The sequence below is a fragment of the Salarias fasciatus genome, chromosome 16, assembly GCF_902148845.1.
Source record: "Salarias fasciatus chromosome 16, fSalaFa1.1, whole genome shotgun sequence".
Taxonomy (NCBI): domain Eukaryota; kingdom Metazoa; phylum Chordata; class Actinopteri; order Blenniiformes; family Blenniidae; genus Salarias; species Salarias fasciatus.
In genome coordinates this window covers 20,041,374-20,065,343 of record NC_043760.1, presented here as the reverse complement: position 1 = coordinate 20,065,343, position 23,970 = coordinate 20,041,374, and the positions used below count along the sequence as shown (strand labels likewise).

The 23,970-nt window shown below is 41.9% G+C and overlaps 1 protein-coding gene across 1 annotated transcript in view; it reads right to left on the bottom strand.

Annotated features, from left to right (window-relative positions):
• Positions 1 to 262: 262 nt before the first annotated feature.
• erbb4b (erb-b2 receptor tyrosine kinase 4b) overlaps positions 263 to 23,970 on the bottom strand; it is a 288,218-nt gene continuing 264,510 nt past the window's right edge. Inside the window, exons 21-28 of the mRNA XM_030112004.1 lie at positions 11,974 to 12,129; positions 10,100 to 10,175; positions 8,730 to 8,876; positions 6,159 to 6,256; positions 5,851 to 6,021; positions 2,091 to 2,343; positions 1,154 to 1,282; positions 263 to 979 (exon numbers count right to left, since the gene is read on the bottom strand). Coding sequence (XP_029967864.1) covers positions 309 to 979; positions 1,154 to 1,282; positions 2,091 to 2,343; positions 5,851 to 6,021; positions 6,159 to 6,256; positions 8,730 to 8,876; positions 10,100 to 10,175; positions 11,974 to 12,129 — 1,701 coding nt within the window. The 3' untranslated portion in view covers positions 263 to 308. The remainder of the gene's footprint in view (positions 980 to 1,153; positions 1,283 to 2,090; positions 2,344 to 5,850; positions 6,022 to 6,158; positions 6,257 to 8,729; positions 8,877 to 10,099; positions 10,176 to 11,973; positions 12,130 to 23,970) is intronic.

The window sequence follows — 23,970 nt, the reverse complement described above, 5'->3', positions numbered from 1 at the left end:
TATTTGCCGCGCTGGTGCTACAGATGGGCACCACAGTGTTCTTCGGGGCAGAACCAACCTCATAGAGATATCTGTACTTGCTTTAGGGAGTAAGGGGTCGTTGTTGGAGTTTAAAAAGATGGCCTCGGTGTCGAGTGACGTTGTCAGTAACAGTTAGTTTTTCTCACAACAAGATCAGCAAACAGACATGACACAGAGAAATGTTCGGGGAAGGTGCAAGGAGAACCCAAGTTGAGAAGTACTGCATGAAAAAAGACAGTCATGTTCGCCTGTAAGACTCGTCAGTCCTCCAGTGTGCTACTGGGTCACTACACCACAGTGTTCCTCTGTCTGTATGGAGGCGGTGGCAACACGTTGCCGGCTTTCATAGCAGCCTCGGACAAGTATTCCTGGTTTTCGGCCACCGCAGGGCGAATGCGTCCGTTCTGCCGATAGAAGAAGCGTGTGCTGCAGTCCTGCAGGTACTCAGGGTTGTGCAGTGAGGACTTGGGAGGGAGACTGTGCTGCCAGTATTCGGGATTGTCAAAAGTTGCTTTCTTGCCTTTCTTATCAAACATGATGGTGCTGCTGGTAATGCCTGAGTGCAGAGTGTGTCCTGAATGCCCTGGATGCAGTGTGTGTGATGGATAGGAGGGGTGAGGGAGGTGGCCAGGGGGTACCACGTATCCGGTGGAGGAAACGGTGTGGCCCGACGTTGACGGGTTGACTGTCTGCAGTACTGATTGTGCAGCCGAGGGCCCGGGGCCGGAGATGGACACTGCACCGGCCAATCCGTTCTTGTCTCCTGGGTTTAAGAAGGTGTTTAGGTAGAGCGGCTCGTTGATGTACTCGTCACCGGCGTGGGCGGACTGAGGTTTGGGGGCGGCGGCGGCTGCGGATAAGTGCAGGGTGTGGCAGCCCGCTCCATCCGTCACTGTGTGGGCCTCGCCGTTCCTGCGACGGGTGACAAAAGGGTTTTCCTCCACGGGGTTGAGAAAATCTGGAACCAAAAAAGAGGGTGAGGATTTATTTTTGTGATTTTGAGTGTCGTGTCATGAGTTTTCACTTTTAACCATGCAACTGAATATCAGTGAAATTGTGCTTTTCCAATGGTCAGCGTTGCTACAACATATTTGGTCCTCAAGCAGTTTTAATGCGTCCAGCTGCTTCAGACCTGTGCTGCTCTTGTCTCTCATGGCAGTCATGTAGCCGTCCTGGTCCTTCTCTGCTTTGGCTGCTCGTTCCGCTAAAAGGCCGGTCGGGTCGGCGCTGTAACGCTGTCCGCTGCTGTCGTCACCGCCGCCTTGGGGTGCGAGGACACAGAAATCAATCAAGGCAAGAGTTCAAAAAACACATCACGACAATTATTAACAGTCTGGATTCAAATTACCTTTCTATTTTTTTGAGAATTTGTGCGTCACTGTTGCATTATGGTAAACACTTTCCACCATGAGTGCTTTAAGAGGGCCCTCGCTGATATTTCTTTTACATTTTTACATGAATGCCTAAACTTATCAGCGTGAGCCAGCAGATACAGTTACACTCCTTAAAGCGGCATTTTCTACACAATCAGAAGGCATAAATGTGTCGCTCAGCAATAAAATGACTGAGGCCTTGCAAAACTATCCCAATGGAACAAAAAATGTTTTTTCCACTTTCCCAGACTGCCTGGACGTGTTCTGCAGTATAAATCAGCCATGTCAAATCTGACTCCTCTTGCCAGCTGTGGCTTGATCTCAGCTACATTGAAGCTTGTTGATTTAAAGTCAAAAGGTCGGGTTTTTTATTTTTGGTATTGGTCTCTTTGTGAAGTGCCGGGAAATCAAAACAGATCTAATAAACCAGAAAAGCACAGAACAAGTTTGCTGCTAATAAATGTTTCATTTATTAAATGAAATAACTGCGTGGACAGTCTGCTTCTGGAGGTATCGCATCAGGATGGGGGGGCTGTCATTGCATCTCCTTGTTTTTCTAAAGGTTTTTTTTTTGGATTGGCATGGACATTTGTTCACTTTAATGAGCCCCCCAAGCTTATTATTGTTTTCATTGTTTCCCCAATTGGAGCTCAAAGCCACGACCGCAGCTAACTTTCATATCGTGCTCTGCTTTACCTTGTACTGACGCGAGGAGCGCTGAACCAGCGACCAGGCCGCTGGATCTCGGGGAGGCTTGCTTCCTCAGGGTGCCATTGCATCTGGGGTCGTCCTGGCCGCCACGCCCAAACCCAACAGCAATCTGCCCCCCTGAGGTGAGCTCCTGCGAGGAGACGCAGCCTCCGGACACCGGCGGGACAGAAACCACCCTCGGGAGCGAGGCCAGGATGTCCTCCATGCTGAAACTGGGATCCTGGCAGCTGAACTGGCTCTGAGGAGAAGCGGGGCGGAGAAGGTGAGGAAAGAGAGAATGAATGACGATCAGATGATCAGAATAGATTCCTCAAAGCAAAATAACTCCAGAGGAGTTATGGAAAGCAACATTTGATTTATCAGTGGAGACAAGGACAAAATATAACAGACAAATGAAGCAGTAGAACCACAGTTCCATACGAAATACAGTATTATTGTAAAAGTGAAAAAGTGAGCATGTTTTACCATTTTTGATCCAGGATTTTTTAAAAAAACGACAGGCAGCAGCGTTAAACAACAGTGTGGTTGGACAATTTAATTAAAGGCATTTTAATTAAAAGGCTCCATGCAGCAGCGTCTTAAAGTCGCCCTATCAGTCCTGCCCTGCTGTTTGCATTCGTGTCTCCGTTCGGGACTAAAAAGCTTTCCAGAGTGTCACTGGGAGCTTTACTGCGATTTATCTGTATTCACCGTGTTTTTCCAGCAAGCGGTGTCACATTGTGTATTTCCTTACTTTACACACTTTGAATGTTTCTAAAAAATAATAATATTTAAAAAACACAAACAATGGATGGATATAGTGTGTTATAATCTCATCATTCATATCTTCTTATATATCTCTGACAAAAAAGGAGAATGATTTTACATGGAAGAATCACTACCAGTTACAAGAACATTTTCTGAACTGCTATGGAAGATAAGACAAACTGAATGATAAAATGCCCGACAGAATAACACCTTATTACAATCAATGATGTTTCAGAAAATTGCTTTGTTAGCTACTCCAGGAATTCTGCGGCACGCTGTATGATTCACCAGCTATAGGTAAAGTGACGGCACTGCGAAAGGTTAAGAGCAATTCTAATGATAGCGTTGATACAAACTGTATTTACTGAAAAAAAAGCAGTTATATGTTGTAGTTATATAGTAATATGTTATATTAAGACTTCAAAATGAAACAAAACTGTCAAACGTTCATATAATGAAGAAATGCACACAGTTTTCAAACTATTAAGGGTTTTGGGACTGAAAATAACAAAAATATCTTCGAATTTACATATAAGGTACAAGAAAGAGTAAATAAGCAAGCAGGCACTTGTAAGTGAGCAGAATTGAAAACATTTTTTTTTTTTTTCCAAACCGAGTGTATCATTGAGTGACTTCACACTTTTCCATGTAACACTTTGTACTGTCAGCCTGCGGATGATCATCAAGGCTCCAGCAGTTGCGCTGCGCTCTCATTGCCAGCATCAGACAAGGTATGACGACTAAATTTCCCTCTTTCCATCCTCATTAATACCTCTTCATCTTACACCTTGGCTCGCCTTTATATTCAAATAGAAACAACAAAGTCACACACTAAGGAAATATAAAATGGACAGTTTCTCCTGAGTGTCATTGAGCACAATCAGTCATGTTATTAAAAAAATACATAAAAAATATTAAAAAGTGTATAACCCTGATGGCCATCATGTACAAAGTCAAATCTAATGATTCAGAAAAGTCAGTCAAAGTGCCTGAATGGCTGTGCTCATTGTTTCACATCACATTTGAATAAAACAGTTTTCAGGAGTTTTTAAAACTCCTTCTTGCTTTGCAAGAATACGTAAAATATAAGTAGCTGTAAGTGTGGTGGAGATGTGAGCGGAGGTAAACATGGAGCTCATTCTCTCCAGTCATGTTGTGTGCAAGTTGTGTTTCTGTGGGTATAATTTTCTGGGCGCAATAATTAAACTCATTACAATCAATCAGCATGATTTATGCAGATAAATCTAACTCTGAGAATTAAGTCGAATTATGCTGTGTCCGGACTAATAAGAGAGCCCTGAAAAGAGAGCGGGGTAATTTTTCCACGATTATACAGAAAAACTGAGTAAGAATCTTTCAACCCCTGAAATGCTCCAGACTGCTAGACGTGTCTTTCATTGGCATTCAGCAGGCATTTTTATCTTGACACAAACACAGGGGGATATTGGAATACAAAATGGGAGAATGCCGGCTGTGTGACTGGTTTTGTGATGGATTTAAGTCCAAAAGAAAGAAGATGAACATTTGAACAGCTGAAAAAGTGAGGAGATCTGGTGGTAAACGACAATTTTGAAGAAGACAATTACCATAGTTTTGCTGGGGACAAAGACGAGGGAAAACAAGACAGAGAATGGAAAAGCAGGAGAAAGATGAGAAAAGACACCCAGAAAGCTGTGTGAGTGCGGTTTTAAGACCTCAATCTTTTGTGCTTCAGCGGGAGAGTTCTGCTGTACACAGCGAGAAAATGCATTCCCACATCACTTTAGAGGAAATCTAAATAACGCGACCAACTGCTTCCACTTGATATTCTCTCTCTCTCTCTCTTTTTTAAAATCATTGTTTAGTGTCAGACACCTTGTTGATGTCGTGGAAAGGAAGTCACAAAAAGATATTTTCATAAACAGCTCAGGTCATATTCAAATACAATAATATATGTGGAAAAAAAAATAAAAAACTTCACAATAAGATGTGGTAATCCAATTATGTATGTTTAAAGAAAAGCAAATGTATTTCGCAGAATACATCAAAACTTTCATAAGAACAATTCAAAGAAGCACTTTATTTTACTTTTCTAAATATTTTAATTCTTCAAGTGGGATGCTGTACTTTTGCAGAAATTCCCCCATTTTCACAATAGTTTAGATTATATAAATTACATTGGTTTGTTGAAATAAATTCAGACTTTTTTTGTTGAATGTCAGTGTCACAGGAAATACAATAGAGGGTTTTTATTTGGAAAATAGTCTCACAGTAGCTTCAGAGTTCGGGGACATAAATTATTCAAACAATTGCACTTGTGCTGGAAAAGCAAGCTAGATAAATAAATTCCCCTTTAAAAATTCAAAAGTATGCAACACTCTTGGCATTTTTTTGTATTTAAAGAGCTGTGATTCGACACATTAAAATCTCTTTTTTTATTCATGATAAATTAATGCCTCAGTCAGACGGGAAATGAGTCAAGTATCAGAAAAAAAAAGTCAGATCAGAAATAAACTGAACTCAAATGTGAGCTTGAAAAACTGACACAATCAACACATGATGCACTTACACACACACACACACACATTGGGACACATATATATGGACCATAATATAATAAAACCTATCAGAAGCAGATCCGTCACACAGTTATTCAAAGCTCTGCTCATGTATTAAAAAAATTGGACAGCAATAATTAATTTTTAACATTTGTTACATCACCATGACAGACGAGCGGAATTTAAAAGGATATGAGAACTTTAGAGTAGGTGGATATGTGAGAGGCATCGTGCAGATGACAGGCTGAAATCCTAATGGAGAGAGATAAGTTGCAACAGGAATGCTGTGGTGCTGTAATTAACACAAAAATGTATTAAAATAACTGTAAGGTCATTAAATCCTGACAGATAATGATGGACTTTGAAAAGGCACAGTCACACAAAACCTGAAAACCTTTGTGTGTGAATGCAGTGTGTAGATCTGCTCTGCGCTTTGAAGTGGGATTTCTAAAGGAAAGTACCTTGCTGGAGTCGATGCGTGTGCGTGGGGTGTACGCCAGCGGGGGAACGTTGAAGGAGTGAGGCACCAGATACTCCTCCGCATCCATCAGGTCCTCCAGCTCCTCCTCGTCCAGCAGGCTCTGGAAGAACTTGCTGTCGTTGGGGCTGGGCAGCTTCATCCGATCGTCACCCTGGGAAAAGTCACGGTTTGAGGTTTATGCCATCGCCGCATTCACAGTCAGTACATCTTTCAAAAATATATTTATCGAAATATGTATGAATAAAACATGTTTTCCAATGTTTCGATTGAATCCTTGAGTGCACCTACCTGGATGACCAGGTATCTTTGGGGGTCACGAGCCATTCGAGTGAACTCTGCGGCCAGCTCCTTGAACTTGGGTCGACTGTCTGCATCGATCATCCAGCCTGAAGAAATTGTCAATATTAAGTAAAAGACCAAGATCATATTTCAAAAGCATGCAGTTCAGGTGGAATATGACTATCTCGCCTGATTATCATGAAAGGAGAACTTCCCTTTGAATTTGACCCCGAGTGCAAGACGCGTTTCTCAACAGGAAACCTATTTATACACCTATCCAAAAGTCATGAAGATCAAGGTGTTTATTGCCTTGATGTATGGTAAATGCAGCTCAGTGGGAGGAGCAGCATGTTAAGTATGAGTCTGCGGTGATCAAGCAGTACAGTTCACTGGTTCACACACACTTCAGTGTCAAAGGTTCTGCCCACCTAAACTGTGTCAAATATGAATTTTCTTCTCTGGTTTACTTGCATGAAGGCAATCAAAATACTTTGACATTTTCAGTCCTTTGAGCTCAAAATAACAGACTGTGCATGCTTTCTTTTTTAAAGTACATCCACATAAATACAGTGTGAATAATTCAGTTTGTGTCAGAAAGAGTAAGAGCTAAGAAAAGTGGACACTGGGGATCATTGGACAGGCACTATATATATATCAATGACACTTTCCCGAAATTCCTTTCACTAAATTCCAGCTGTGCTTAAGAGAAAATAGTAATACCCCCAAAGTACATCTATGATTATATCTCAGATTATGTAAATACAAATACAAACTAACCTTTACAAACTTGAATCTTTGCCATCATGCTATCAAACAAAAGCCCAAGATTCTAATTCCACATATCCAAATATGTCCAAAACAATAAGTCACTTTCATTTAGAAACCCCTCTGATGAAAACAAAAATAGAAAAAATAAATAAAACAAACAAAGAAATTGGTAAATTTCTCTTCAACGTAATCACCGTTTCCAATTTAAAGATAAATACAGTTTCACCACCAGAATGGCCATATGGAGCAGCGCGCTCTCCTGCCAATTCCTCCATCAACACATGGGTAAGATGCCAACGCAATCACGTGATCTGGCCTTGACGTTCGCCTGTCTAGGTGTCCGGGGAAATAAGAAGTAAAGACTGAAGCAGAGAGCTGAGGTTTTAGGCACAACTACATATTTACTGTCACATCTAGAAGGGATCGTCTTTTATCTGAGCGCTTTGTTGAGAAGCCACAAGGACCGAATGAGGAAGTCCATCACTACACGCTGAATGTTTACTTGAGTGCATGATTTCTGAATGTGCAGAAGTGTCATAGGAAGGTAGGTAACAAGCAGGTGACAGTGACCTCTCCCCGCCGCTTTTGCGTCTGCTTGCCAGTTTGGCGCAGGTCCAGGGTTTCAGTGTGAGCCAAAGTGACACCGATGGCCAGAGGCTGGAGCTCGGAGAGCAGAGAACAGGGCCAGGGTGACGCTGGCACCCGCTCCGTTCTCCTGGCAGCAGCGCCCAGAGGTTACAGAGCCACCTGTGACCCCGGCGCCTGACAGCATGAGCGAAGCCACCGACCAATGAGGCCAACGTGTGTGTGTGTGTGTGTGTGTGTGTGTGTGTGTGTGTGTGCATGTCGGAGGTCACTGCCAGTCAGGATATCAGTATTAAATTCTTCTTCCACTGCCTGCCCTAAACTTTAGAACTTCTGCATCACTGTCACTGGAGTGATGTTTAAGTGGCAATCATACTCTGTCACTGTCAACTAAAGAATGCAGCTCGATTTAATTTTACTTAAAATACTTTAATGCTTTAACCTTATAAATCATCCCCGACACCACTTTGACTGTCTTGTATAAAAAAGCAGCACAGGCATGAAAAAATGAGTCAATGAAATAGTAAATATTTGCTTTCTTTGATAAATAAATGCCGTGCTATTCCTCTCTTTGCTTTTCACAACATACAGACTGATTAAGCTGTGGGAAATACGGTAAAATACTCAGATAATTACACTTTACAGCATATTTATTCGAAATTGTTTTGCTCTTGCTTGAGAAGGTTCCCTGAATGTTCCCTTACACTCAACATTACTCTACAATATTAAATAAATCAAATTAAACCACTTGAAAAGGTTCCAATTCTTGCAATTACACTCAAACACACGCAAGAAAAATAATCTACAATTGTGGTCGAGAGAAAAGGACCACGCCTGCCACATATCAAACTATGCAAATAAACTTTGGACGGTTGGAGCTTGCTGCAGCATCCTCAGTGTCCCCGCTTCTGCAGGATGTGGTTGATGAACCGTGGAGAATCTCCTCAGATGTGTTTTACTTGTTTTACCAAGTTCTGAAAAAATAATCGACACATCTATATCAGGTGCTGTGATATGTTCTCTTGTAGTGGCTCATAAAGTGGCGGCAACTAGCATCCTGTGACAAGAGAAATGGATCAAAGACACCATATCCTGCCCTCAATCTTGTGCTCAATAAGAGGGTGAGTCTGAAAAGCGAGACATCGATGTATGTAGCGTTTCTCCCGTTGAATGTGACCGTATTATATCGAGAGGAGTGTCTTTCGCTCACTGTGACACTGTACTGACATTTAACCATGACCATGTAGACATCGATGGTGCAGATGGGCGGCTGGGGCAGACGCTCTCCTTTCTCCAGCAAATCTGGGATATCTCTGGTGGAAATCCCATCATATGGCTTCCCTCCAAAGGTCATCAGCTCCCAGATGGTCACGCCTAGAACGAAAAAAAAAAAGAGAGAGAAAGGAACGGTAGGGAATATGAGAGTGTTTTGCAGAGAGATCAGGTAAGAAAGAAAAAAGAAATATGGTCTTACAAAAGGGAACAAGTGGGTAAAGATAAGGCAAAACTGAATGGAAGAATAAGAAGAAATAAGATTTGAGAGGGAATGATATACAGCAGTAGATATGTGAAGAGATGCAGAGATAATAATCAGTGAGGAAACGGGATGTAGACGTGGGAGAAGAACCAGAAAGTAAAAGAACAAACAGAAAGAAACCACACGAAGGAACAGAAGTGAAGACAAGAGCTCAGCAGAGGACTGAGGAGGAGTTGGAGGAGAGGGTTTAATCACAGTCTTGAAAGTCATCAGTCTGTTGAACTTTTAGCACTCTTTGGCTTTAATCATGTTAGAGTAATCAGCTAATAAGTGGCAAAGGGAGTGAATGCACGCTGTAATAGCCTCGAGGTCACTGTGGACCACTGGGACCGTGGACGCACTAAACCACAGAGACACCTTCAGGCTGTGTACAGGCTAACTGTGGCGCCGTTCCTCCTTCTGAACAAAAGAAAGGAGATTAGAAAAACAGACTGCATTTTTATGATGCATAATATGTGACAAAACTTCAAGAATAATGCAACACACTGCTGTCAGGCAATTACTGTGGCGGTATCTTCACCAGCTGATCGTATCTGATCACTTTTGAAATGTATGTAAAGCAGTCAAATCAAATGGAGAAAAGTCCTCATGGTACCTCTCATCAAAGATCTGTTGGAAGGACACGGAAATCTGACACACGTTCACTACAGTGGAGCAATTGCAGAGTTCATTTCAATGAACTCAAATCTGCCAAGTTTAAACCCAGTATTAAACCAACTCACAGCATGACTCTGCACTTTAAATCCTTCAGATAAGCTCACACAATGGCAATGCAACGCTAGAATGATCTGACCGTGAGTTCCACCACTGAACAGAGGACTGTATCTTGGCCAAAGTCGTACAAAATGTTTTAAATATGAATCAGATTTTCAGTAGGTTTTTCCTGAATAAACTGTGGCCACAGGTGTACCCTCGTAATTATAGTGCATAGTTAACAGCGACACACAGTAAAATGTGTAAACCTTATGATAAGGCAGTCAAAATAAATAGAAAATTTCACTTATTTTCACAGGTGAAGGTCTGTCATCCATTACCAATAAATTCTTCTGAAAAGACTTACCATAACTCCAAACGTCGCTCTGGTGAGTGAACTTCCTGTAGTGGATACACTCCAGCGCCATCCACTTGATTGGCATCTGCCGAGGAGTTGTTTGGCATGTCAGTATAACACACGCGACGCGGTGGCCGTCAAAATAAGATCAAAACAATAATAATGACTTCATAATGAATTTAGACCAAAACACTTTGGAAGGTGGCATGTAATGAACATTCTGACAGAACTGACAGTCGTTCAAGGAGAGGACACTGGAGAGGGAAGGAAATTAGGTGTTGGAAAACGAGAAAAACACGCACGCACACACAGACACGCGCGCACAATAATAAAGAGAGGCCAAAAGCAGGGCCGTCTGGAATGCGGCTTAACACTATGATTAGATTTGAAGGCCAATTCTATTGATTACAGTGATGGAGGTTGAGGTGGTGGCGTGCTGAAGGTTAGAGAGCCTGTCTTTCACTCAGCTGAGGGGATAATACCACGGTGCTCATTGCTCACATAAACCGTGATGGACACACCGGGAAGACGAGCGAGAGCGGATAAAACGGGCTTTCTTGACAAGAGAGGGTTTGAAAACGAAATACAAAAGAGGCAAAGGATAAACAAAGATTAGAGGAGGTCAGCAATCCGTGTCCAGAGAACCCCAAGGACATATCTGTTTGCTACATTTACAGGATTGTGAGATCTCGGCTCCCTAAAGGTAAATAAAACTGTCCGATAGAGCAAAATAGTTTTTCACTTTGTTGAAACTGTCCTTTGTGATGGACTGCGTTTCTCCCTCGGGATATGAAACCCTCATTAATGTTAATGCCGACGGTATCCTTTCGTAACATGTCAATGGTGTTGTCTGAAGTGGTTTCTCAATAATAACCGAGCACATGAAGCAGAAAATAAGAGAAGGAAACACAGCCCTGCACTGGAGGGTCAAACCATCATGCAGGACAGAAAAGCACAACCTGAACAGAATAACAGAGCTGCATACACACTCATCATAAAGAAATCACTAGTCTGAAAAAAAATAAAAATCTATGTGACTCCAGATGCAGATACAGTTGAGAAACTTTCGAGGATTTGTCAGCTATTTCGTCGTCCTTAAAACTTTAAAATGAGGCATGTCAAAGAATTCTATATACATAGAAATATTTTTACAACAGTTTGGAGCAAAAGGAAGTCCATGTTTAAAACTCAGTTCCCAAAAAATGCAACAATTATCTATGGCAATTTTTTAATTACCTACATCGATGGTAGTTCTCACCACTGTTCCTCAATGCTTCAAGGTATTAGGAGCTGAAGGTGTATTTGATGTTATTTAGCTGTTTGTATGGAATCTTTTTCTCTTGAGTTATCTGAAGCCTGAAGCGTCAGACAGCAGAATCTATCCAACACAAACTACTGGAGGCAATATTTTGTTTGATCCGTGCAGTAATGATCACTCCATTATTCGCACATGTCTGACAGTGATAGTGAAGATCAATTAGTATCATCACAGACGATATTGTGCTGTTTGTGTTGAACTTGAGGCAAGCAAGCTGTCACACAGTCACAGTTTGTTTGTTACACAGCGGCCAGCCTCAGTCTACATGTTGTACACCATCTGTGGCTTTCCTTTTGCACATCAGTGAAGTTATTCTTTCTGCAAAAATGGGCTGCTTCTCCCACCTTATGATGGAGGTGTGTCAACGTGCAGCGACATTTAGCACTCACATGAATTATACAATTGTAATCATCAATTTAAGTCGAAGGAACAAATTTAATTAATGCGTTTAGCTGTTTAAATCACCTTTCTTTCCTCTACTTATCCAAAAAAGCATATTACGGTGAACTAAGATGTTGAATGACAAAGTGTATTTTAGGTGGTTTAAGTCGCTGGCATCGTTTACCTTTCCTCCATCCGCATTGTATTCTTTCTCATTAACGTCCAGCAGCCGGGCCAGGCCGAAGTCGGTGATCTTGATGTGGTTGGGAGATTTGACCAGAACGTTGCGGGCTGCCAGGTCCCTGTGGACCAACCGCCGCTCCTCCAGATACATCATTCCCTGCAACACACACACACACACACACAAAATATTTATTATTTTCTACTTGATAAATTAATATGCATCACACATATTGGCAGGCGTGAGTGTGCTCCGGTGTGCTCTGACTCCCATCAAACGCCAGCATCTGTCTTCATCGCCATCATCGCCATCATCATCATCACTATCATCACAACCATCATTAAGCCCACATTAGAAATTTTTATAATTATTTGCGCCACCATCATTACCACCACATTGTTATTTTTATGGCCATAATTTCCATCAATCAACAACTAGACTGTGGAAAAGCCCTCATAATTGCCAAATGGTTGGCGATGCAATAAAGCCGGCACCCATAAGCATCAAGCCAGAGGCAGGCTTCCAATTAAAAACAGGGCCCATAGGAACGAGCAACGTTGGCGTAAAACATTTCCTTCGATGCATTTATCGAACAATTAGGACGCCACATTTATGCTCCTTCACTCTTCTCCTGCTTGAATTAGTAGCGATTATCTGCCTCAGACACGTTTCCGTATGACTTTCTTCAGTTTTTAAATGAATTATTTCTATTAGGAAAGTACACTTTTAAACTGGAAGGATAAATTGCTCCAAATGGTCAAAAAAAAAAAAAAAAAAAAAAAAAAGAACAATAAAAGAATATTACTTTATCCCTTGGAAATCATGTTCAAATGAATTGAGGACACAATTCATCAGGAAGGAAGGACGTTAGAGAAAGAAAGAAAAAATGTATCTCAGTTTGCACAAAAGCAGGTAAAGTTCAGTCTGACACAGAGAATGTCATTAATGTCCTCACACTACGAAACAGCATCTCTGCATAGCTCTTTCAAAGATTTCCGTTTCAGCTCCCTGGGCTGCCCGTCCAAAGTCCACACTATTGTACCACACTGAAAGTGTGGACCTAAAAAGAAAAGAGAAAAAAAAAAGTAGGTGGGTGGGGGTAGAACTATTTCAAATTGGACAAGAAATAACAGAAGCTATTTTGTTTGAAGTGGCAAGGAGACAGAAAAACGAGGGCTTATTTGAAACCATAACAAATTGGATTTAGCTGGAATGGGCTGCGATGTAAGACGGAGCGGATGGAGGAGGAGGAGACGGAGGAGGAGGAAGACGAGGAGGGGAAGTGGGGATGGGTGGGGCTGAGTGGAAGAGCCAGCAGCCTAAGAGGTGAGATTACACTGGTAAAGCTATAATCATACTGCCTCTTTTTTGGATCCTTCTCTCTCTCTCTCTCTCTCTCTCTCTGTGTGTGTGGTTTCAGCTGCCGCCTGCACCCTCACATACGTTCATACGCAGCTGACAAAAACACACACCTGTTCGTGTGAAATAATTCAAAATAGAGGAGGATGAAGGGTGAAAGCACTCTTAGTACATATTACCGCCATTGCTGAACTTTTTGGTTCCAGTGCAATAACAAGTGAAAATGTATAAATAAAAATATTGACCATGCCGACAGCCACCGGTTAATTCGGCTGCTGCTCACGTTTGCTTGCAGGAATATCATCACTGGCTCTAAGCTCAATAAGCATTTCAGCGCCAAATGTTAACTCAGCTGCAGGACGTCAATGCCAACCTCACAATATGCTACGAGATTAAAGTGAATAAAGAATGCGTCGAACACAAATATTTTACAGCTATCACATTTTAATTAACACGAGTCTGCTCTCAAAACTTATGCTGAGGTTCCTACAGTGTTGTCTCACGCACGGCTGATTCAAATAGGTCTGGTCCCACTGTTCACTACAATAGCAGGGGCATCTCCTAACATTTCCAGACATTATAAATCATATTGTAACTTCCACACAACCCTGTACACACACCAAATATTCCATGTTCATGAAAGCACCTGCACTTTATCGACTGTGTGTTATTTTGCATGCCTTCCAGATGAGATCCTCAGTGTATCTCGTTAAAGGGATCAGTTTCAGTATGCAATATCAAGTTTTGCCTGTTTTTAATCAGATACCTTTAGTAAATCACGGAAAATAGAGAGCCGTTTTTTAATATCTGGCCTGTGTGTGTGTTGGGGGGCCTTTCTGTGCAGATTTTGTATGTTCTCTCTGTACATGCAGGGCTTTTCATCAGATACCAAATTTGCTCCCAAAAAATGTGTGTCAGGTTAATTGGGGGCTCTAAATTCCCTTCAAGTATTTGCCCTGCTGTATCCCGCCGTTGCCCATAATCAGCTGGGATCGCCTCCAGTCCCCCACAGCCTTAAATGAAACCGCAATATCAAGATGGATGGAGCAAACCCAATCAGGTCTGATCATAACCAGCAAGAAGTGCAAATTAACAAAATAATTGTTTTGACCAATGACCATATGAACAGTCCCACAAAACATCTATTCCCTTCCACTTGAAATGCAGTATTTGAACTGACACATTTTCCTTTTCATCAATAATCCGTTCACTCTGCATTTCCAGATGATTTTATGTTCCTTTACTTTGGCTGGTTTTAACGTGCATTAAGAGCAGTCCTGCTGAAAAGGTGAAATGGCGAAAGAAGCACTTTGGTTTTCAAGGGACCCCGCACCATCCTTTGCCTCTGGCTCACGAATAATAAAGTCCATGCATGTATATGTATATTGTGGTATATAAACACAACCACGTTTCTGACAGATTCTTATTTGTACATAAATCGCGGCCCATAATCTCCTCAATTTTCGAGACAATTAAGCAGTGGTGGGAGAATGGATGGCTTGGCAACCCGTGAATTTTAATTTGCCAGCACAATGAGATTGAGAGTGGGAGGTGAGTGTGTGTGTGTGTGTGTAGAGTGGGAAGTGGCTGCAGACGTGCGTAAGGAACCATTTTTTTTCTTTTTCTACTCTGTTGCTCTCATTTACTGCCCGTCCGTGTGGACATGATGAGAACAACCCACTGCCGGAGGTTTGTAAACGCTGCAGACCTGGATGCGACAGGCAGGCTGAAGCCAGGAGTGAAAGCGGCGTGTCAGGTATAGCAAAGCCTGCCGCCGGAGAAAATCCATGAGCTTCAGACAGACTCTGTTATGATCGCACCTCCCGACGAGGGCTGCTTTCCAATCAGGGGGGGGATCAGGTACATGCCCTAAGTCCTGCACACAGAGGTTTTACATGGGAATGCAAGCCAAGGAGAAACACCTCAGGAATAGCTGGAGGCAGAAAAGTCAAGGCTTTGAATCATAATTTCAAGAAATTACAATGATAACCGTCTTGAGGGTTCATCTGTACACACTGAAGACACATAGAACAGAACTGATCCAAGGATAATGTTATTATATCCATCTACCACAAACAAGCGCTCAAAAGAAAACATTTTTTTGTTATTACCATTATTAGCTTGAAAAAAATAAAGAAAAAGTGGCAGATCTTTGTTTGAAGAGCAGTGAGTGTTGGGAAGAAAAAAAAATCATTGACAGAAGAGGAGAAGGTGAAGAGGGCAGGTCGCTGAACCGCCCCCTCAACAGTGAAGAGAATTACAACTCCCTCCGAGAGGATCCTAACCTCCCACCTTGGTTATTTATGCTCATTCCACAGTGCGGCGCAAACAAAAGCCAGGTCCGCGGCATTGTCCTCTCGCGCGCCGTGTCAAGACAGATTTGGTGGCGAGTGGCAAAGGGCTGGAGATTAAATCGATAGGAGGAGAGTGAGGAGAGGCGGCGCTCATTTTTCACTGACTGGCACTTCCCACTGTTGTTTATTCTGGCACGATACACACTAGTGGAGATGCACACAGAGGAAGCTGTCAACACACACACACACACACACACACACACACACACACACACACACACACACACACACACAAGCATGCACACAAATCTACAATCAGGTGATTCATCTTGAATAATGTTATTTATGAGGAAACACTTCTAATGAGACTGAACATCCAGCAGAGGCTCTATAAACCGGTTTTGTGCTCAGTATTTTATGTTTCACTGAGTGTGTGTCTGTGTGTGTGTGTGTGTGTGTGTGTGTGTGTGTGTGTGTGTGTGTGTGTGTTCATGTTAGTTGAACCGCCCACTGCATTGGTGTACGAGTCATGTCGTTCACAGTGGATTTACGCCCTGAGTGATAAATCAGGATTTTATTATTGGACTCTTCCCTGCCAAAAGGATTCTACACAGAGGCACCTAATTAAAAATGTATTCATCATGATATGATTTATCTTTTTCACTCTGGACTTCTTTTTTTTTCCTCTCACAAACCTAACATATCTAAGTAGCTCAAATGTGAGGCATGACAGGGAAAGCTCAGACATGACAGTATTCTAAATACTGAATCCATCTGCCCGTCTTTATTCCATGAACAGTAGATGTAAACATTTCAGCATTTTTTGCAAGTGCTCCTCTGTTAGAATGTGTTTTAAAGCTAAAATAAATGCAAAACTCAGCAAGTAATGTGAACTGTTGTTCTAAGAATTTGGATTGCAAGATCCAAGCTTCCACAGGCAGCTGAGATTGGCCTTTGACCCTTAACAGGATAAAGTGGATCAGAGGATAAATGGGTGATTGGATCGCAGCTTCTGAAAGGAAACCAAGGTAATTCCATTTTAATTTGCTTTCATGATTGTATTATATACTGCATTGTAGGCTATTCTATAGGTTTATTGCCTTTCGAACATAAGTTTTGGATTTTTCTGTTTGTGCCGAGAATAAACCACAAATCACATGTTAATTGATGAGCTTCACATGTGATGGTAGCTATATTTGATTTTCATTCTTCCCGTTTAGATAAGATAATTCACTCAAAGCCACAGCTCAGGAGTAAAGGCATGGATTTGAGACTGGTATTGATGTTCTTTAACTTCTTTTAAGATTATGTAGAGTTCAATTATTCCTTTAAGCAGCAGATTCTATGCATACAATACAAAAACTGTGAATGGATGCACATCTGACCAAAACCTTAAACAGTACATCTCCTCATGAAGGTAAGATACCAGACCCTGAATGTGATCAGTGGCTTTACGGCTCAGAACCTTCAGGAATAAGCGGACATGACTCATTTGTGCGTCTTTTATTTTTGTTCTTGTTGTCCTTGTTTTGCTCATTTCAGCAGCGGTTCCGCCATTTCTTGAGGGCAAAGGATGCTTGGTGACTTTCTATTCTGCGTTTCGAATTTGTGAATAGCGGCGCGGTTTTTATTGGAGGCCTGCGACATCGGCACGGCGTCTGTTTGATACCGTGCATGTTTAATGCATGCGATGGATATAAAAAGATTCCAGTGGGCATGGAAGAAGGTGAATCACTGTTTAAGGAATGAGGTGAAACAAATCAGACCAACGTGGAGGAGAAGCCGAGAGAAAGGATGGGAAGATAACACAATAATGATGAAAGAGGTAGGTTTTCATTTCATTTCGAGCCGACATGTCAGAATGAATTTAGTAAATGACATTAGGGGGGCTTTAATATGAACAATTTGTCTGTGCTCAGAGTGGATTTGCAGTTTGTGAGAGGAAACCTTGTCTGTGTACATTTATTCTCCCAGATGAACACTTAGCACTGTACCTGCAGCAGGAGAGGGGGAGGGTGCGCTTCAACTATATTAGCTCAAACAGAAGCACACACGTTCATCCATATAACTAATGAGAGAACGGGTTGACGCAATATGCAGTCCTCAGATTTAATTAACTATCAGAAAGTAAAATATCTGAGTAAAGGAATGAAATGAGTTGCAAACAAAGACTGTTGTCAGCCGCATTTTAAAATTCACTGTATCCTTAAATATACAACTATCTCATTTTTCTTGGCATGCTAGGGTAGATGGGTAATGATTGAGTACCTTCATTCTTTGGTTCGGTTTCATCCATTTTTACATTTCGTGAAGTTTTTTTTGACATCTCATGTTCTTTTAAAATCAGAAAAATGCTCCAAAGTATTTCATGTTCACCTACTTTTTTTAATATTTGCGCGCTCTGTATGCGAATATGAGACTAGGCCTGCTTTCTAGCAAGTGCAAGTGTGGGAAATTATCACACACACGCTTCAGACAATCCTCAATTGTGCATAAAGCGTTCACGGATGCCTCAGAGCAACAAGCTGGCCCGGATCTTCGTGTGGAGTTAAATCTACCATCTCTGGTTCCACATCAATAAAGAAAAGGGTCAGGGAAGTGATTTAAACACCAGCTGAAGTCAAGTGAAAGGTTTTACTCAGCAAATAACCTTTTACTTCTATCTTCTGCTCCAAAAGGACAGGAGACGAAACACTGTGATAGTAAGTGATGAAATATACTTGAGCTTTTGAAAACACCACCGTCTACCGCAAACATGACGCATGGGAACTACGCTTGACGCAAAACTACAAACCGGCACTGACGAGACTCCGCCGTGACACACCCACAAGGAATCAGAGAAGACGAGACACAAGTGAGAACAATCAAAGGAGAAGTGAGGTTGCATGTTGCAGCGACAAGACGGCACGTGGAACGACTGAAGCGGCAGCAACAGCAGCCAGAACACGAACCATGGAGCGGAACGTGACACAGCGTCGAAACGTAAACAGACAGAATGAATAATTAACAGTCGGTCTGACGCCGTACGGCCTGGAAGACGGGAAAAATAAGGCAGCGCCAGAACGCTGCTGCGCATTTTTACATGCTTTGGAAGACGTCTTGGAGTATGAATTCATACCCAGCTACACTGTGAAAGGTGGATTTTATTGGGTATTACGATGAGCTTTACAGCAAAAAAACGCCTCTCTGCTGAATTGGAAGTGACACCTGCAACACCGCACAAGAGCATTACATCTACAGACGCTGCCTGAGAGCACAGGGAATACACAGACGGAAACATGGACATGGTCCAACACTTAACTTTCCTCGGAATCGACGATTGTGGATATTTTTGGCACATTTCTGGTGCCGTTTTCATCGTCCCATCAGTTTGTTGTTTGCAGGAGTCACATATAGTGGAGTGAGAGAGCAACAGTGAAGCTTCTCAGCTGTGGCCGCAGCGACCCAGTTTCACCTTTCGACATGTTAGGACATCTGGGTTTAAGCCAGGATAAAGATGTCATTGCAACTGCATGTCATGCACCTGAAATGGTCACAGTAAACATCGATCATAAGAGAGATTTTACTCAAAACACAGAGTTACAAATATGTTAAGTTGATCTGTGCCTTCATTTTTACCTGCTTGGAAAGCTGTGACATTTTTTCCAAGAACACACACACAGACACACATAACTTTCATTTATTTACTAAATCTTAACACGAACTTGCCCTCGGTTTGAATCACTGTGCCACCTGTCATTTACCATGATGAGCTGATGAGTTCATGAAGCTGCCAGCAGATTAAATCATTACATATGTTTTCTGTGGTAAACTTCTGCTGCAAAGTAAATTTTACGTGACTTTATCACATCATCACTTCATAGTATAACAAAAAAAATATATATATAGCCAAGACTTTTTCGTTTTAAATCAGTATGAATGATTGCCAACTCATGGAATAAACTCACTTGCACCCATGCATGTTGACTTGGTGACTCCATCGGGAAAAAAAAAACACACATTGTCAAACAGAAATGCTTGTGTTAACATTATTTTCTGGCGCGGGTCCAGGACTTGGCGGAGCTGACTCAAGTCCTGCTTCCTACACCTCAACCAGCACATGGCCTCCAACACACAGAGCGCCCCAGTGACCGACAGCTTTCGTGATTGATGGACTCAACCCCTGCACGGTCTCAGATGCTGCAAAGCATTTATGGAAAAACCACTGAATAATATGACAGTAATATAATAATGTTGGCTGGGGCATTTATTTATTTTCTTGTTTTGTTTTTATTTTTCTTTGACTGGTTGAAAGTGTCCTGTGGAACCACATGGAGCCTGCAGAAATTACTGCAATTTTTTTGTTATCTGTGCAGCCAGGTCTGGTATTCTGTTTACCAACAGATTCAGTGGGATTGATGTTTGACAGCTTAAAACATGGAGGCGTGAAACAGAATTCTGAAACGTGCAGAAGCACTATCTGTTGCTAGCAGTGGCCAATGGGAAATATTAAATTAATAAAGTATTTAATATCCCAAATTGTCAGCCGAGTTGACAGGATCTAAGATATTTCTGTTTATTCAGGACACTGGCACCTTCAAGAGGAGATGGGGGTGGTTTGGTTTCTTAGCTGCTAATGAATTGCGAAACAGCTAAATGGAAATCAGAACCTTTGTATTACAGTTCAGGGGACAATCAAACCAGGCCTGAGCAACATTTATTAAACTTTCACTTCCATCCAATTTACATCTTCTGTCATCTGACAAAGAATAAATTCAGGATTTATTCTGATGTGGACAATATTACTGGTTTGGAATATTCAGAAGGATGCTTAGATTTGTTTGTTTTTAAGACGTTTATCATTAACTCAATTTCTTTGAAAAAGAGAAAGTAAAAAGATTTATAATAGAAATAAGAGGAAATGCATCCCATCAACAATCCAAAGTGAATCTTTGTAACCTTTTTATTTATTTCGAGATGTTTTATTCTTACTTCACTATTCTTACTACAATTATTTTGGCAGTAGAGTCGACAGTTTCGCTGAAGCCCATTACGAATCTTTAGTGCATCTTTTATGGACCAATGGATTTTAGCTTTGAAGAGAGAATTTCCTCAAGAATAATAATAATGTTGTTTTAGTAGAATTAAGACGCACATAAGTGTCAGTTTGAATTAAGTGAAATAAACGAAAAATAAAAGGAAGAAAGGCATTCGGAGCCTTTTGTTTGAGAGAATGCTGTGAGTTTAGTTGATATGTTTGAAGCCCTCCATCCTGCTGTTTCTTATGAATGAATGCATGAGGGGTATCGTTTGACCTCACCACCCACAGGAGGAGGGGCAGAGATGTGCTCAGACAAAAAAAATCTTATTATTAAAAATTAGGAACTAAGATGTCCGATATCTGAGGGACACATAATTGTCTAATTTTTAAAGCTTTGCTTTTTTCAAGGCAGTGTTTTTGCTTGACAAAGACTCTCCGCTGACACCCCCTCGTACTGGGTGAGGTGGTCCTCGGAGCAGCGCTCTGCTTAAGCCGGAGGTGATGAGGTACAAAGCGTTGCCTTGCATACATTTTGCTTCTTAACCGTGACAGCGACTCTGCCAAGATAGCCACCGGTCCTCGAGGCAACAAGATTCACAGACGTCATACAGCATCACCCTGGAGCTCCGGGTCAACTGTGACCCGATATCGTTTCAGCCGGTCGGCGTTGGGAATAAATACATCATCTTATTATACATCTTTTTTTTTTTTTTTTGATCACTTTCGTTTCCTTTTTTACTTTTGATGTTTGGTTCTTTGATGTGCAGGTGAATTTTACTCTGCGGAAGGTAGCGTGTGTGTGTCTGTGTGTACATGATGTGTCAGGCTGAGAGGGCGACGGAGTGATGATGACGTTTCGTCAGCGTTTACGGTCGGTGGGGTCTCAGTTGAGGTGAGGTGGAGGGCAGGGTTCACAGATCAAACAACACAAGGACACAGAAAAAAAGAAAAAGAAGATATGATATGGGCAAAAAGAACACAAACATCAGCAGAAATAGTTTCATTCATCTTTTTAACCGAATCATTTCATGCTGATCGGGGAGAATAAATCGGTGAGCGATGGTTTGGCTAAGTCCTCTTATATGAACTCACTTTTCAATTCTCTGTTTGTGTCACAGCAGGAACACCAAGTTCCCACCTGAAAATCCTTTTGAGAATTGGAAACTCTTTAATAACCTTTATTTGTGCTGCCTTCTGGAAGTTATTTCATCTGGGTGGTTTTGTTGCTGCATCTGCTTGTGATGAGGTAAAACTTTTTTTTTTTTTCACTGGACATATTGAGTTAATGTCATGGAAATTTACATTTCAACTCTACTGTCACCCACTGAGATGAGATTAGGCCTGTGTTGTTCATGCAGGAGCACGATGGCTGGACTGATGAACTTATTGTAGTATGGGCTTGGCACTGCGCCATTCACAAAGTGAGGCGCAGCTCTGTGTTTAATGAAACACACCTGCCCCACGCTGTAACACCTGCACTAAGGTGACAACAGTCACTGCTGCATAACACTCTTCATGACATCTCCCACTTTGTTGCTGGCCATCATGACTGAACTTTGACCAGAGAACAGCACTGAGGCAAACTGGACCCCCGTCCAGAGGAAATGCTCCCTGATCCATGCAAGACCATGGCGCCGGTGCCTGATGGCGTGGTCAGGTACCCTTGCCCGGTTACTCGCTTCCCAATGATTTGACATGACACTTGGCGCCTGTCAACTTCCTTAAATGTGCCCGGAGTTGAGTGGCATTCATCATCCGGTTCCACGCAGCTCTGTTCACTATGAAGCAGTCATCAGTTTTGGGCTGCGGCCAAAGGACGTCCACTTCTGTCTCTTCTCCAACAGTGCTACACTTTAGCTTCCAGACTGATGAACTGCTGCTGGCAATCCAGCCACACATGGAAGTGTATCTAAATAAAGAAATGAATAAAAGGAATAATAAACAGTACTTCTGAGACTTGCTCTTTTCTTTTGTATCCCCTTTTCTCTGATAGACTACACGCCCGTTTGCCTGCTTCTCCGTGTCTCTGATTGTGCGGATCACAAAGCATTGTGTTGCACATTGGAGATCACTAACTTACACACAACTGATGATAAAAAAAAAAAGAAAAAAAAAAAGCTGGGACTGTCAAAACCAACAGACCAGTAGAATTACTGTTGCTATGCTGTGATGAAGCCAGACAAGAACAAACAGAGAGACCAGGTACGTTGAGACAAGCGCAGGGCCAGGAACAAAGAAAGGTGTTACTTTAGGAGCGACCGCGTGCACGGGTGACCCAGATTGCTGACCCAACCTTGCTTCCTGTCAGTTCACCACTACAGAGTCATAGTGGCCGTCCTGCCAGCGCGCCGGTGCGCCAGGTCCCTGCAGGCGTCTCTGGGATCAGGTGGCAGATTCATAACATACGCCAACAACATGACCTTGTCCTGGATGGGCCTGCTAGAGCCCAGCGATAGGGGCAACAGAGGCCAATGGGGTGAGCGAGAGTGGAGGAAGAATGAGACGCCAGATGGATATGTTAATGCATTTGGCATGCTGTAATTTGCTACTGTCCCTCTCTGTCGTGCTCTTTCCCTTTTCAGTTTGAGTTGAGCACCGTCTTTGACAGTGAGTACCAACGCTGTCCAAATGCCCTTCCTACGGATTCATAAAGAAGCAGATGACGGTCAGCCTCTGTCACCAGCCAAAGAGCTGCAGCCATATAATCAAGTTTGTGGCACAGATCCACTTAATTTGTGTCCTCTTCAATTACAGGAGCCTGCAATTTGCACAAACAGTAAATCAAAACAGAGAGCGCTCGGCAAACTAATTTACACAGGCATCCAAACAAATTACAGATGTTTCATTTTAAGGGATAGTTTTTTGTTTCCTTTAATTTTTGTAACTATGTAAAGAAAAATAAAATGATCCTGCATATGATGCATTGTTCCCAAGACAGCAAGTTGGTTTAAGTGTTATTGAAGACAGATCTGTAGAACAATCTTTAAAGCTTCTTTAATCATACTGTCAAACACAGCACAATGGTGTTTGGTGATAATGTTGAAAAAAAAAACAAAACCCAAAACTGATACTTTGGAAAACCTTGATTATTTTCTTTTCGAATAGTCCTGCATCTGTAAGAAACCATATGCATATATGCTATGTATCTAGTATGGAGAATGAAGAACGAAGGATCTGCACAAAAACACACATATATTTCTGTGGTAATCAGGAAGCAGAAGTGGGAAAGAAAAAGTCTGCTGAAACACGTTACTTCATTACTGCTGTGTAGAAAACATTTTTAGAAATCTATCTAGAAAGCAGAACACTTGTTTTCTTATCAAGAGT